At 39.3% G+C, this 15,418-nt stretch overlaps 1 protein-coding gene across 1 annotated transcript in view; it reads left to right on the top strand.

Annotated features, from left to right (window-relative positions):
- The window catches only part of LOC128643563 (sentrin-specific protease 6-like), a gene marked incomplete at both ends in the record, with an annotated part of 114,902 nt that overhangs the window by 46,726 nt on the left and 52,758 nt on the right, over positions 1-15,418 (top strand). The window contains one exon of the mRNA XM_053696405.1: positions 12,992-13,025. Within this exon, the coding sequence (XP_053552380.1) occupies positions 12,992-13,025 (34 nt within the window). The remainder of the gene's footprint in view (positions 1-12,991; positions 13,026-15,418) is intronic.

Here is a 15,418-nt window from a genome sequence, read left to right as displayed (position 1 = left end):
GACCTGTGAGTGCCTCTTCTTTCCTTGAAGTTTCTACCTATCTACCATAGAGTGCACCCAGGCAATACACACTTAAAGTGAGTGCTTGGATCCTAAAAATATATATATATACTGTGTGTATATGTATATACTGTGTGCGTGCGTGTATGTATATATGTGTATATATATATATATATATATAATGCTCTGTCAGAATCCTATGTTTTTCACTTTAATGTTACTTTAAAAGCAAATGAAACCCAACTTGCCAATTTATTTAACCTAAATTGTTTTGTTCTCATGGTATCCTTTGTTGAAAAGTTTACCTAGGTAGGCCCAGGAGCTGCTGATTGGTATCTGCACATGCCTTATGTTATTGTCTCAACCATGTGCAGTGCTGTTTCTTCAGGATAACAAGAGAATTAAGCAAATTAGATTAAAAAAAAAAGTAAATTGGAATGTTTTTTTAAAATGTTATCTATCTGAATCATGAAAGAAAAAAATGGGGTTTAATGTCCCTTTAACTAGGAGTTCTCTGTGTATAACATAATTTAAGAAGATTTCATGGGTTGCAATGAATATGTGATGTACATGGTAGAATGAAGGATACACTGCTCATGTTTGGAACTTGCAATTTGTTGCGCTTGAAAGTGGCAACAGTGAAAGGAGAGGGAACAGTTTTTGGTATTGGACTTCTAGGATAGAGTGTGCCAAAGAAAATTGCTTAGAGTCAGGATATGTAGTTTCATTTGCAAATTAGCTAGCATATTTTAGTTTCTCTCAATAAGTGTGCATGCAGAAACTTTACAGGTTTCAAAAATGTAAATAACCTGTCAGAATAAGCAACTGAGCCCTGTAGGATATGTGGTAAAGTCTTGTAGGTGGGTGTGGGGTTTGCAAAGCTAATATATTAAGGTGCACAGACAGAAAAGGAGGCTAGGGTGGTGGAAGTGTTCTTTAGAGGGTCAGAATAGTAACTATCTGCCTTTTAGATATTTAACATTAAAGTGTATATACAAGTATTAGCAATGCTTATCAGTACATTTCAAATGCAATTAAAACATGTTTTGCAATATAACGCATGAATATCCAAAGGACAGCAAGAAAATGCTCTGTTACACTATTGCTTGAATATAACAATGTATTTAAGACCTGTAAATGTATTAAACACACAGTTAAAGTCTGCCTCAGAGTAGCAGTGCACTGCTGAGAGCTAGCTGAACACATCTAATGAGCCAGTGATAAATGTGTGTAGCTGTCGATCTTGAGCTAGCTCTTAGTAGTGCATTGGTCCTGCCGATAGGGGCATATTTGAATCAGTAAAGGTTACATGGCACTCAGACATATTTTAGCATGTATATGAAAGAGCAGCAGTTAAATATGATACAAATGTTTTTTTTTAAATTCTTGTATTTAGCCTCTCGTATCTATTATAAATGAAGAAGGAAGGTTACTAGGATTCGAACCATAAAACTTTGACATCCCAACCCACTTATTGCAAACCCTGCTGATTTCTAGGATTTACATTGTCAGCTGTGTTGGCAACTTGTTTTAAATGTTATTTACATTGAGTTTTTTCAAGGGAATTTCCATCTAAAGGGGAGGAGAGTCCACGGCTTCATTCATTACTGTTGGGAATTAAGAACCTGGCCACCAGGAGGAGGCAAATACACCCCAGCCAAAGGCTTAAATACCTCCCCCACTTCCCTCATCCCCCAGTCATTCTTTGCCTTTCGTCACAGGAGGATGGCAGAGGAGTGCCGGAGTTTCGGAGTAGTCTCTTATGGAGGGTAGTACTCTTTTTACATTGGGACTGGAGTAGTCCTCATTGAGAGCCTGGGTGAAAGTTAGAGATGCAGGGAGAGTCTTTCTGCAAAACCATCCCGACTCATATTAACAGCTCCATAAGCAATCAGCGTTGACGAGTTTCGCTGCCTGCTTTCTTCACTCAAGTCCATGTCAGGAGCGAGGCTACCAACCTGTCACACTTGAAGGGCCGTGTTCCTGTTCCACGGCGTAGATTCTGGTAAGATCGTTTCATTTTTTATTAATAATGATAACATAGAAGACAGGGTCACACAGAATCAAGGGTTAATATTCCTGGAAGGTGGATTATTGAACGGGAGGGGGGCTTATACATGATATTCTTTATTGTTTCAATGCTGCGTTATGTGCGAGATGAGGCTCTGGCAATGTGTGGAACTTTCAGGGGGTTTTTTTAGCGCGGTTTTCCCTAGTGCAGGGGCAGTCCTGCCAGGCATTCCATGTGACTGGGTGTAGCTATCTATCCTTTCTGTTGATCTGTGGCGCAGGAGACGTAGTGGTTTCTGTAGTCCGGGTCCTAGGAGGTGGTGAGTGCCCCGGCCATTGGTGGTATAAAGGTGCCTTTTTTTTAGAAATAAAGTTAGCGACCCAAACGTGCAAGCGATGGAGGACTCTGACGCATTGGAGGGCTCTCCTTCCTTAACAAAGTCTCATTCCTTTGTTTATTGTGAGGAGGTTCTGGTAGATCAGCCTGCTCAACTATGTTCCACATGCCTTGATAAAGTTACAACATCTAAATGTAAACGGATGTCTAGTACTACTGAGCCGTCCACTTCTGAGGGTTCTTCGTCCCGGGAGGTGCGTTCCCTACATTCATCTCTGATTGCACATGAGGGGTCCAACTGTTACTCCTTCGGAAGAGTTTCGTTGGCCGTCAGACTTTGCGGACCAACTGGAATCAGCGGTTTCAAAAGTAATCCATGCCTTACCACATTATGCTAAGTGCAAGCGTAGGGTTTATCATAGCGGCCCAGCACAGGGTTTGTCCATGCCGATGGCTGATCCAGAGGCTCTATACGATAACGAGGCTCATTCCGACTCTTCGGAGGAGGCCCCTTCTAGGTCTATGTCCGTGTCATCTAAACTTCCGGTGGCGGTGGAACCTGGTTATAGGTTTAGGATGGAGAATCTGTGTTTTCTCCTACAGCAGGTGCTTGCTACTCTGGAGGTTCCAGAACCTAAGATACCTGAGGAACCTGCGATTCCTAAGCTTTACAAGGTCTTTTCTTTCATGTAATTAACAAAAGTCCATGAGCTAGTGACGTATGGGATATACATTCCTACCAGGAAGGGCAAAGTTTCCCAAACCTTAAAATGCCTATACATACACCCCTCACCACACCCACAATTCAGTTTTACAAACTTTGTCTCCCGTGGAGGTGGTGAAGTAAGTTTGTGCTAGATTCTACGTTGATATGCGCTTCGCAGCAGGCTGGAGCCCGGTTTTCCTCTCAGTGTGCAGTGAATGTCAGAGGGATGTGAAGAGAGTATTGCCTATTTGAATTCAATGGTCTCCTTCTACGGGATCTATTTCATAGGTTCTCTGTTATCGGTCGTAGAGATTCATCTCTTACCTCCCTTTTCAGATCGACGATATACTCTTATATATATATATATATATACCATTACCTCTACTGATTCTCGTTTCAGTACTGGTTTGGCTTTCTACTACATGTAGATGAGTGTCCTGGGGTAAGTAAGTCTTATTTTTTTGTGACACTCTAAGCTATGGTTGGGCACTTTTATATAAAGTTCTAAATAGATGTGTTTAAACATTTATTTGCCTTGATTCAGGATGATCAATATTCCTTATTTCAGACAGTCAGTTTCATTATTTGGGATAATACATATGAATAATTAATTTTTTTCTTACCTTAAAAATTGACTTTTTTTCCTGTGGGCTATTAGGCTCGCGGGGGCTGAAAATGCTTCATTTTATTGCGTCATTTTTGGCGGGGATTTTTTTGGCGCAAAAATTTTCTTTGTCATTTCCAGCGTCGTACTTGTCGCCGGAAGTTGTTTGTGATTGCGTCATTTTTTTGACGTTTTGCACCAAAAATGTCGGCGTCTTTTTTGGCGCTAAAAAATATGGGCGTCATTATTGTCTCCACATTATTTAAGTCTCATTGTTTATTTGCTTCTGGTTGCTAGAAGCTTGTTCATTGGCATTTTTTCCCATTCCTGAAACTGTCATTTAAGGAATTTGATAGATTTTGCTTTATATGTTGCTTTTTCTATTACATATTGCAAGATGTCTCAGATTGACCCTGGATCAGATGCTACTTCTGGAAAAACGCTAAGTTCATTTATTTTAAATGTTATGAATGTTTATCTTTAGCTATGGTTTGTAATAGGTTATCATGATAAACTTTTACATGCAGAATCAATTAGTAATTATGCTTTATATATTGCCATTCTTTTTACATCTTATGTACAAGAAATATTTAGAAGATTTTTAAGAAATATTTTTTTTCTGATTCTATTTTAAAGGCTTTGTCTGACTTTGTGCCTTCTAATAACATTTTTAGGTCTTTTTCAAACTTCTTTTTTATTGAAGTTTCAAATGACCAACAACATACTGATTTATCCTTCTCTGATGATGTTTTTTCTCATTCAGAATTTTCTTCATCAGATATTGACACTAACAAATCTACTTTTTTATTAAAGTACATTTGTTCTTTGTTGAAAAGGTGTTGATTATTTTGGACATTAAGGTAACTAGTTCTTTTTCAAGACTAGCTAACACTATTTCTGCTTATTTATTCTTCTTTGTTTTCAGAGTTTTTTTTTCCAATTCCTTATACTAGGGAATGGAATAGGCTGAGAATTTTCTTTTATTCCTTCTTCAAAGGTTTTAAACTATACTCTTTGCCGGCAGTTTAATTCAATTTGGAGGGTTCTCCAATTTATTGGGGCTATCTCTACTCCTACTAATTATGCTATTGTTTCTATAGCAAAATAGTATTTATTTTCCTTTAGATGGTTGTATTTTATTTATGGAAAATTATTTAGTTTCAGGTACCTTTCTTGGACCTGTGATTTATTTCGATGTTGCAATTGCTTCAGTTTTTCTGTTTTCTTTAAGATCAAATATCAGATTATGATTTATTTTAGCATTTGTTAAAGGGACAACATTTACTAGACTAGGTGCTGTTGCATTTGTCTTGTTGTTTTGCATTTATTGATTATGCAAGTCCACTGTATTGTCTGGTCCTTTAACTGGTCTATCATGCTAATAATTTCATTTGTGTCTTCATTTTATTGAATATTTTCGTAAAAATGAGGTTTAATATATGTCTTTAGCTGTTTGAGCTAGAAGAATTTTGTGATTTCTAAAAATCCATATTTCTTTTGTTCTAAGATAATCAATTATTTGTTTTATTATTGGATTCAATTCTTAACTGTTACTCTGGGCTTCAAGATTGAGTTCTAAGACTAAAACTTTAAGCTTATACTAATTTGGTTGTTCTTATTAAGGAATGAATTCCTGAATTCTTTCCCAAGTAACATGTTTTTAATTGGAAATTTTTTTCAGTTCGAAATCAGCTCCCTTAAATTGCGATGTATGTGCCGTATTCCAGCTTGGCTGGCAAGGGGCAGGTTAAGACTTTTTTGAAATTTATTTTTTTCTATTCGGTTCATATTTCTTTGATTTTATTCCAGTAAGGCCAACACTTTCTTTAAGTGTGTTTCGGTCCTATTTATTTTGGGTACTGTTGAAGCATGGCTGGTCACCCGTGGGGTTCAAGCGCTGCTCAGACCTGGAATCTTCTGGGGTATTTCTTCCAGTTCCATTTTTAGGAACTGGGTTTTGGAGTTTTTATTCAAACTATTCTGCCTTTTTTTGGTCAGTGATAGCATTATTTGTTTTCATTAGATACAATAAATGCATATTTTTTTCTGTATTCAGATTATTTTCTGAGGATGCGGAATCTCATATGATTCACTTTGTTCTTCAGGACATAGTTAGAGGATCTTTTTTTCAAAAGCTCTTGATTCCTCTCACAAGGGTCACCTTTTTTAGGTTTCCAGATAGTTTGTGTCTTTGTCTCTATCAGACAAGGGACAATTTTATTGGGTTCCGTCTGTCGGTACCTTTAGTCTCTATTATTTCCTTCAGTTGCTATATATGCATAGAAGTTTTAGGTCTTATGGCCACAGCATTGGATTCAATTCCCTTTGCTCATTTTCAATAGACAGAACCTTTCCAGTCTTTTATGCTGAATTATGGTGCAGGGATTCTAGGATTTTGCATTTTAAATCTTCAAATCCTAATATTTATCTCTCTTGATTTGGTGGTTAAGATCACTATCATTTAGTTCTCAACCTGGACCATGATCTCTACAGATGTGAGTCTTTTTGGTTGGGAGGCTGTCTGAGGATCTCTGTCAGCACACGGGGTTTGGAAATCTCAGGAGGCAAGATTACCATTTGATATTTTAGAACTCTGTGTTTTCTCAGAGTTTTTTCACTTAGTTTCTTTTTGAGGAAGAGACGTTTATTGTTTTTCAGACAATATCACAACTATGGTGTATGTCAATCATCAGGGTAGGACTATCAGTCCTTAGGCTGTGACAGAAGTGTCTCGGATATTAGCTTAGGCTAAATCCAGCTCCTATCTAAATTCTGTGTTTTTTTTTCCCAGGTATAGATATTTGGGAAGCGGATTATCTCTGTTATTCAAGCTTTACATCCGGGAGAATGGTCTCTCATACCCAGATATGTTTTTCAATTTTTCAGATGTGAGCATTTCTAGAAATAGATCTGTTGGCATCTCATCTGAATAAAGAACTTCCCAGGGGCCTATTCAGGTCCGGGGATCCTCAGGCGGAAGTAGTGTATGCATTGACATTTCTTTGGAAATTATCTTTTTGCCTATTTTTTCCGCCTCTAGTTCTTCTTCCAAAATGATTTCCAAAATTCTTATGGAGTATTTGTTTGTTGTGCTGGTGGCTCCAGCATGGCCTCTCAGGTTTTGGTCTCTCAGGTTTTGGTATGCGGATTTCATTCGGATGGCCAGTTGCCAACCTTGGACACTTCCGTTTAAACCAGACCTTATTTCTCAAGGCCCATTTTTTCCATCAGGATCTCAAATCATTAAATTTGAAGGGATGGAGATTGAACGCTTGGTTTCAGGCTCGTAAATCTGTCTCTAGAAAGATTTATTATTGAGTCTGGAAGACCTACTTTTCTTGGCATTCTTTTAAAATTCATAGAATTTTATTATTTTTTTCAGGTTGGTTTGGATAAGGTTTTGTCTGCAGTTCTTTGTTAGGACAAATCTCTACTCTTTCTGTTCTTTTTTCACAGAAAGATTGCTAATCATCCTGATATTTATTGTTTTGTTCAGGCTTTGGTCCGTATCAAGCCTGTCATTAATTCAATCTCTCCTCTTTGGAGTCTCAATTTGGTGCTGAGGGCTTTACAGGCTCCTCCATTTGAAACTATGCATTTTCTGAACATTAAATTACTTTCTTGGAAAAGTATTGTTCCTTTTGGTTATTTCTTCTGCTAAGAGAATTTTTGAGCTATCTGCTCTTTTTTTGTGAATAACTTTTTCTGATTTTTCATCAGGTTAAGGCAGTGTTACTTCCTGATAGTCATAATTTTTTTCAGGTTTTGATTCGTATCAAACCTGTCATTAAGCCAATTTCTTCTCCTTGGAGTCTTAATTGGGTTCTGAAGGTTTTTCAGGCTCTTCTATTTAAGCATATGCTTGCTCTGGACATTAATTACTTTCATGGAAAGTATTGTTCTTTTTGGACATCTCTTCAGCTAGAAAAGCTTTTGAATTATCTGTTCTTTCTTGTGAATCTCTTTTTTCTCATTTTTTTCATCAGGAAAAAGTGGTTTTTGCTGTCCTCATTTCAATTCTTACCTAAAGTTGTAAATTCTAACAAACATTAGGAAGGAATTATTGTTTTCTTAAGACTTCTTTGGTGAGATTCTTACTTTCTATGTTGAAGCTATTCAGATTTCAGATAGACTTCTAGTCTATTTTTTATCTTTTCTGGTTTTAGGAAGGTCAAAAAGCTTCTGCCATTTATTTGGCATCTTGCTTAAACTTTTGATTCATCATGCTTATTTGGAGTCGGGTGGATTCCCGCCTCGGAGGATTATGGCTCATTCTACTAGGTAAGTTTCTACTTCCTGGGCTTTTTAAAGAATGAAGCTTCTGTTGATCAGATTTGCAAAGCAATGACTTGGTCTTCTTTGCATATTTTTACTATGTTCTACCATTTTGATGTTCTCTTCTTAGAAGCAGTTTTGGTAGAATGGTACTTCAGGCAGCTGTCTCAGTTTGATTCTTCTGCTTATAATTTCAGTTTTTTTCATTCTAAAAATTGAAACTTTTTTGATTTGGGTAGTGGATTTATTTTTCAGCGGAATTGGCTGTCTTTATTTTATCCCTCCCTCTCTAGTGACTCTTGCGTGGAAGTTCCACATCTTGGGTATTTATTATCCCATACGTCACTAGCTCATGGACTCTTGCTAATTACATGAAAGAAAACATAATTTATGTAAGAACTTACCTGATAAATTCATTTCTTTCATATTAGCAAGAGTCCATGAGGCCCACCCTTTTTTGTGGTGGTTATGATTTTTTTGTATAAAGCACAATTATTCCAATTCCTTATTTTTTTGATGCTTTCGCTCTTTTCTTATCACCCCACTTCTTGGCTATTTGTTAAACTGAATTGTGGGTGTGGTGAGGGGTGTATTTATAGGCATTTTAAGGTTTGGGAAACTTTGCCCCTCCTGGTAGGAATGTATATCCCATACGTCACTAGCTCATGGACTCTTGCTAATATGAAAGAAATGAATTTATCAGGTAAGTTCTTACATAAATTATGTTTTTCCGCTTCCTGTTAAGATGGCAAATATTAAGAATGAATGGGAGCGATTAGGGTCGTCCTTTCCCGCTTTTTTCTTTTAAAAAGCTGTTACCTGTTCCGGACTCTCAGCTTAAGCTGTGGGGGACCATCCCTAAGGTGGATGGGGCCATTTCTACGCTTGCAAAGTGGACGACTATTCCCCTCGAGGATAGTTCGTCGTTTAGAGCCCATGAATAAAAAGCTGGAAAACATGTTGAGAAAGATGTTTCAGCACACAGGGTTTGTTTTTCAGCCAGCAACGGCCGTTGCGGCAGTCGCTGGAGCTGCAACATATTGGTGTGAATCCCTGTGTGAAATGGTCGAGGGGGAGACATTCATCGACGAGATACAGGAGAAGATTAAGGCGCTGAAGGTCACCAATTCTTTCATCTGTGATGCCAATATGCAAATTATTTGCCTGAATGCCAAGGTGTCAGGTTTTTCTGTTTTAGCGCACAGGGCTCTGTGGCTAAAATCTTTGTCTGCGGACATGACCTCTAAAGCGAGACTGTTGTCCCTGCCTTTTCAAGGAAAGATCATGTTCGGTCCAGGATTGGATTCTATTATATCCACGGTTACTGGAGGCAAGGGAGCTTTCCTACCGCAGGATAAAAAGGCTAAGCCTAAGGAATCTACCTTATGTGCGGACAAGGCCCAGCGCCAGCATCCCTCTGCGAAAGTGGACCAGTCCAAGGGATCTTGGAATAAGTCAAAGCAGAGCAATAAGCCCACCGAGATGAAAATTGGCACAAAGGGGTGGCCCCTGACTGGTCTCCGGATCACGTAGGGGGCAGATTATCTCTGTTCTCAGACACATGGTTGCAGGATGTTCAGGACCTTTTGGTGCTAGAAGTTGTCTCCCAGGGTTACAGGATAGGGTTCAGATCCCTTCCACCCGAGGGCAGATTCCTTCTGTCAAACCTGTCTTCAAGACCAGAGAAGAGAGAGGCCTTTCTAGATTGTGTGAGAGATCGATCTTGCCTCTCTCTGGGTTATCGTACCTGTACCCCTAGCTGAAAGGGGTCTAGGGTACTATTCCAACCTTTTTGTGGTTCCAAAGAAGGAGGGCACTTTCTACATGATTCTGGACCTAAAGTGTTTAAACAAGTTTCTGAGTGTTCCATCATTCAAAATGGAAACAATCAGATCTATTCTGCCCCTAGTTCAAGACGAATAGTTCATGACGACTATAGACTTGAAGGATGCTTACCTTCATGTTCCAATCCACATGGACCACTTCAGGTTCCTAAGATTTGCATTTCTGGATCAACACTTTCAGTTTGTGGCCCTTCCTTTTGGTCTGGCGACGGCCGAGAGTCTTCACAAAGGTTCTGGGGGCGCTGCTTGCAGTGGCCAGATCCAGGGGCATTGCATTGGTGCCATACCTGGACGACATCCTGGTTCAGGCGCTGTTGCTCAGCCTTGCAGAGGATCATTCAAGGGCTCTTCTTTTTCTGCTCCAATCTCACGGTTGGAAGATCAACTCGGGAAAGAGTTCCCTGGATCCCAGCAACAGGGTGGAGTTTCTGGGCACGATAATAGACTCTATGTCCATGAAGATATTTCTCACCGATCAGCGGCGCAGTAAGCTTGCGTCCACCTGTCTTGCCCTTCAGTCCTCATCAAACCCATCGTGGCTCAATGTATGGAGGTGATAGGTCTCATGGTGTCAAGCATAGATATCATCCCATTCGCCAGGTTCCACCTCAGATCTCTTCAATTGTGCATGTTGAGACAGTGGAACGGCGATCATTCAGATCTATCACAGCTGATATCCCTGAATGCTCTGACTCAGAACTCCCTCTCTTGGTGGATTTGTCCGGAGCAACTGTCCATGGGGACATCCTTCTTGAGACCGTCCTGGGAGATTGTGACCACGGACGCCAGTCTGTCAGGATGGGGAGCTGTTTGGAGTGCCATGATGGCACAAGGAAAGTGGTCCAGGGAGGAGTCTCTCCTTCCGGTCAAAATTCTAGAACTACGAGCAATCTACAATGCTCTGAAGGCTTGGCCTTCTCTGGGGTCGGTCAGTTTCATCAGATTCCAGACCGACAACATTACCTCGGTGGCTTACATCAACCATCAGGGGGGTACGAGGAGCTGCCTCGCGATGAGGGAGGTGTCTCGGATTCTGGAGTGGGCGGAGTCCCACGATTGCTCGCTCTCAGAGATTCACGTTCCGGGTGTGGACAACTGGGAAGCGGACTTTCTCAGCAGACAGTCCTTCCATCCGGGGGAATGGTCTCTTCACCCCGAAGTGTTTGTGGAGATTTGTCACAGATGGGGAACGCCGGAGATAGATCTCATGGCGTCCAGACTCAATTGCAAACTACCTTGATACGGGTCGAGGTCCAGGGATCCCCAGGCAGAGCTGATAGATGCCTTAGTGGTTCCTTGGGGATTCAGCCTAGCTTACATTTTTCCTCCGTTACCACTTCTACCTCACATTGTGGCACGCATCAAACAGGAATGGGCCTTGGTCATTCTGATTGCTCCTTCATGGCCGGGACAACGTGGTTTGCGGATCTGGTGGGGATGTCATCCTCTCCGCCGTGGAGGTTACCCTGTCGCAGGGATCTGCTGTCACAGGGCCCCTTTCAGCATAAAAATCTAGATTCTCTGAGGCTGACTGCATGGAGATTGAACGCCTAGTCTTAGCAAAAAGAGGCTTTTCTGAAAGTGTGATTGATACTCTAATTCAGGCAAGGAAGCCAATCACTCGTCACATCTACCATAAGGTGTGGAGGACTTACTTGTCCTGGTGTGAGAAGCATGGATATCCTTGGCATAAGGTGAAGGTATCCAGGATTCTGTCCTTTCTCCAGGATGGCTTGCAGAAGGGTCTTGCAGCTAGTTCCTTAAAGGGACAGATTGCAGCATTATCCGTTTTGTTGCATAGGAGACTCGCTTAGCTCCCTGACATACAATCTTTTTTTTTAGGCTCTGTCTAGAATTAGACCTGTCTTTAGGCAGTCGGCTCCGCCTTGGAGCTTAAACTTAGTCCTTAAGGTTTTGCAGAGGGTTCCGTTTGAACCTATGTATTCCATAGACATTACGCATAGTATCTGAGCTATCTGCCTTGCAAGGTGACACTCCTTATCTGGTGTTTTGTGCGGATAAGGCTGTACTGCGCACTGGGTTGGCGTTTCTCCCCAAGGTGGTGTCTAACCGTAACATAAATCAGGAAATAATTGTTCCTTCTTTGTGTTCTAATCTTTCTTCTTCAAAGGAGAGGTTACTTCATAACCTGGATGTGGTTCGTGCCTTGAAGATTTATCTTCAGGCTACCAAGGATTTCAGACAGTCTACATCTCTTTTTGTGGTGTATTCTGGGAAGCGCAAGGGGCAAAGGGCCTCTGCTACTACTTTGTCTTTTTGGTTGAGGAGTATGATTCACTTGGCTTATGAGACAGCGGGACATAATCCTCCTCAGAGGATCACGGCTCATTCAACTAGAGCTGTGGCTTCATCTTGGGCCTTCAAGAGGCCTCTATGGAGCAGGAGGCTTGATGTTTTTGCTTCTGCTGAAGCTGTTTTTGTGAGAGAAGTGCCCTCTGATTAGGGTCTGCCTTTTTACCCTCCCGGTTGCATTCAGTGTCCTCTATAACTTGGGTATATGTTCCCAACAGTAATGACTAAAGCCGTGGACTCTCCTCCCCTTTAGATGGAAAACCTAAATTATGCTTACCTGATAATTTCATTTCCATCTATTTTTAGGTCCGATGGGCGGACCTAAAATTAATACTCTTCTTTCACCATTTATACCCTGATATTTCTTCTACTGTTCCTGGTTCCCTCGGCAGAAGGACTGGGGGATGAGGGAAGTGGGGGGAGGTATTTAAGCCTTTGGCTGGGGTGTCTTTGCCTCCTCCTGGTGACCAGGTTTTTAATTCCCAACAGTAATGAATGAAGCCGTGGAGACTCCTCCCCTTGATGGAAATGAAATTATCAGGTAAAGCATAATTATTATTTTTTAAATTAATGCTGGTAGTGATTCCAAATCTCCAAAGCAATGTTGATAATAGTATCAGTATTCTAGCTTTAACATTTTCTCTCTAAAACAAGTTAAAATATAAAAAGATGTATTCAGTAGGTTTTGTGGCTTTGTGTTATTTTTTCCAATTTTTAACGTGACATGATCATTATTATACAGTATTTTGTCACTTTACAAATACTTGTTAACTTTGGGTTTTTTAAAATAAACTGTAAATAGCTGATACTAACTGGTGTATCTTGGATGTAAATGTTCTTAAAAAGTGAAAAATAATTTATATTGTATTCATTTCACTACTTAAACATTTTATGTCTTTCAGTTCTCTGTTGACTTCATAAAGGTCCACCTTGAAGGTAAGAATTTGATTTTGGTACATTTTTCTTGAGACACCTTTTTTCAGATAATTTGTATAGATTTGCTTTATTGCCGGAATAAAGCCCCTTTTAGTTTTCTTTTTTTGGTTTAGAATGTATTCTTCACAAACTTTTTACCAATTTCCTTCAAACATTTAATTCTTAAGTTACATAGGGTTTAAGAAAAATATATAATAAATTTAGAAAACCATAAGGAGGGAAGCTAGTGATGCTTCCTGAAAAATGCTGTGACTCACAAGAGGAAACCTTATTTAGTCTTGAGAGCTTGTATCACAAAGTGAATGGATAGAAACATGATTGTCCATTCCAATAAAAAATAATGTCACGTCCTCTTTAATTGCTGCTTATGTTGTTTTTGACCTATGTGTACATTCTGTTTTTAATTTTAGTTTGGACTCATCACTTTTTTTTTCCTTTTTTTTTTATACTTAACACTACTGTGTTTTTTTACATTTTAGGCTATTTTCCCACAGGTGCACATATAAAAGGACAGTTTATTATGCACTCATGAGCCTTCCATGCCTATGCATGATATATGTGTTGGGTTGTGACACAATTAAAAATACATTTTTATTTTGATCATCTAAGTATGATTGCTAAATATTAATTGATCTATATTCTAAACAGTTCTCTGAGTATATAATTTAAGAGCTCTAACAGTTAACTAAATCCATGTATCACATTTATTTGCAATACCTGGACAACTTTTACCAGTAAAATGCATTTTCATAATAACATTTGAATCTTGGTGTACTTGTAATAGGAATTTAATGCAGTCTGCAGAATCTCTGGCAAAGTAGTGCAAGGGCCAATGATAATCAGAGCATTTTTGTTTCTTCTGACAGTGGCAAGGCTGACGTTATCTGGCTACTGTTTCCTGTAAAGCAAATGGGCAGGAAATGTACTGCCTGTCCACAACTAGAAATGCTATAAATTGCCACAAACTGCAACCATATAAAAGCAAAATCACGTAACACCATGGACTAAATTTCTGATGCAAGTACCCCAAGATAGAAGATAATGTGAGCAATTCTTATTTTAAAAATGTGTTTTCTGGCAAGTATATTATTGTACTAATAATGTACACCTTACTAGTCTCCAGTTAGGGGCCCATAGAATCATTTTACTAGTAATTCTATCTTCAAAATAGAATTTACTTTTCAGTGGACACAATTGTTTTTTCATCTGTGGCGCCTTCATGTCCGTTTTCTGACTTCATTTAATGTTTTAAAGTTATTTGTTTTCCATTGTTTCTGTGTTACATAATTGGAAAATGCAAAATAATAAATAAAGTATGGCACATTCTCCTCATCAGCCTGGAAAACAGAATCATCTATTTAATGTAAATGTATATATATATATATATATATATATATATATATATATATATATATATATATATATATATATATATATATATATATATATATATATATATATATATACACACACACACACACACACACACACACACACACACACACACACACACACACACACAGTTGTATACAAAAATGTAGGCACCCCTGACAATTTCCATGGTTTTCATTTATAATTAATTGGGTGTTTGGATCAGCAATTTCAATTTGATCTATCAAATAACTGAATGACACAATGATATTTCAGTAGTGAAATGAGGTTTATTGGATTAACAGAAAATGTGCAATATGCATCCAAACGAAATTAGACAGGTGCATAAATTTGGGCATCCCAACAGAAATAGAAATTTAGTAGAGCCTCCTTTAGCAGAAATAATAGCCTCTAGGTGCTTCCTATAGCCTCTAGAGAGTGTCTGGATTCTGGATGAAAATATTTTGGACCATCATTGCAAAATATCTCCAGTTCAGTTAGGTTTGATGGTTGCCGAGCATGGACAGCCCGCTTCAAATCACCCCACTGATTTTCAATGATATTCAGGTCTGGGGACTGGGATGACCATTCCAGAACATTGTACTTGTTCCTCCTCATAAATGCCAGAGTAGATTTTGAGCAGTGTTTTGGGTCGTTGTCTTGTTGAAATATCCAGCCCCAGCGTAACTTCAACTTTGTGACTGATTCCTCAACATTCTTCTCAAGTATCTGCTGATATTGAGTGGAATCCATGCGACCCTCAACTTTAACAAGATTCCCAGTCCCGGCACTGGCCACACAGCCCCACAGCATGATGGAACATCCCCAAATTTTGCAAGTGTTTGTCTTGGAACGCTGTGTTCTTTTGCCAACATGCATAACGTCCCTTTTTATGACCAAATAACTCAATCTTTGCTTCATCAGTCCACAGCACCTTCTTCTAAAATGAAGCTGGCTTGTACAAATATGCGTTTGCCTACCTCAAGCAACTCTGTTTGTTGCGTGTGTGCAGAAAATGTTTC

This window comes from Bombina bombina, unplaced genomic scaffold, assembly GCF_027579735.1.
Source record: "Bombina bombina isolate aBomBom1 unplaced genomic scaffold, aBomBom1.pri scaffold_965, whole genome shotgun sequence".
In the NCBI taxonomy this organism is placed as follows: domain Eukaryota; kingdom Metazoa; phylum Chordata; class Amphibia; order Anura; family Bombinatoridae; genus Bombina; species Bombina bombina.
Note: the sequence above shows the minus strand (reverse complement) of the source record. Positions and strands in the feature narration are given on the sequence as shown.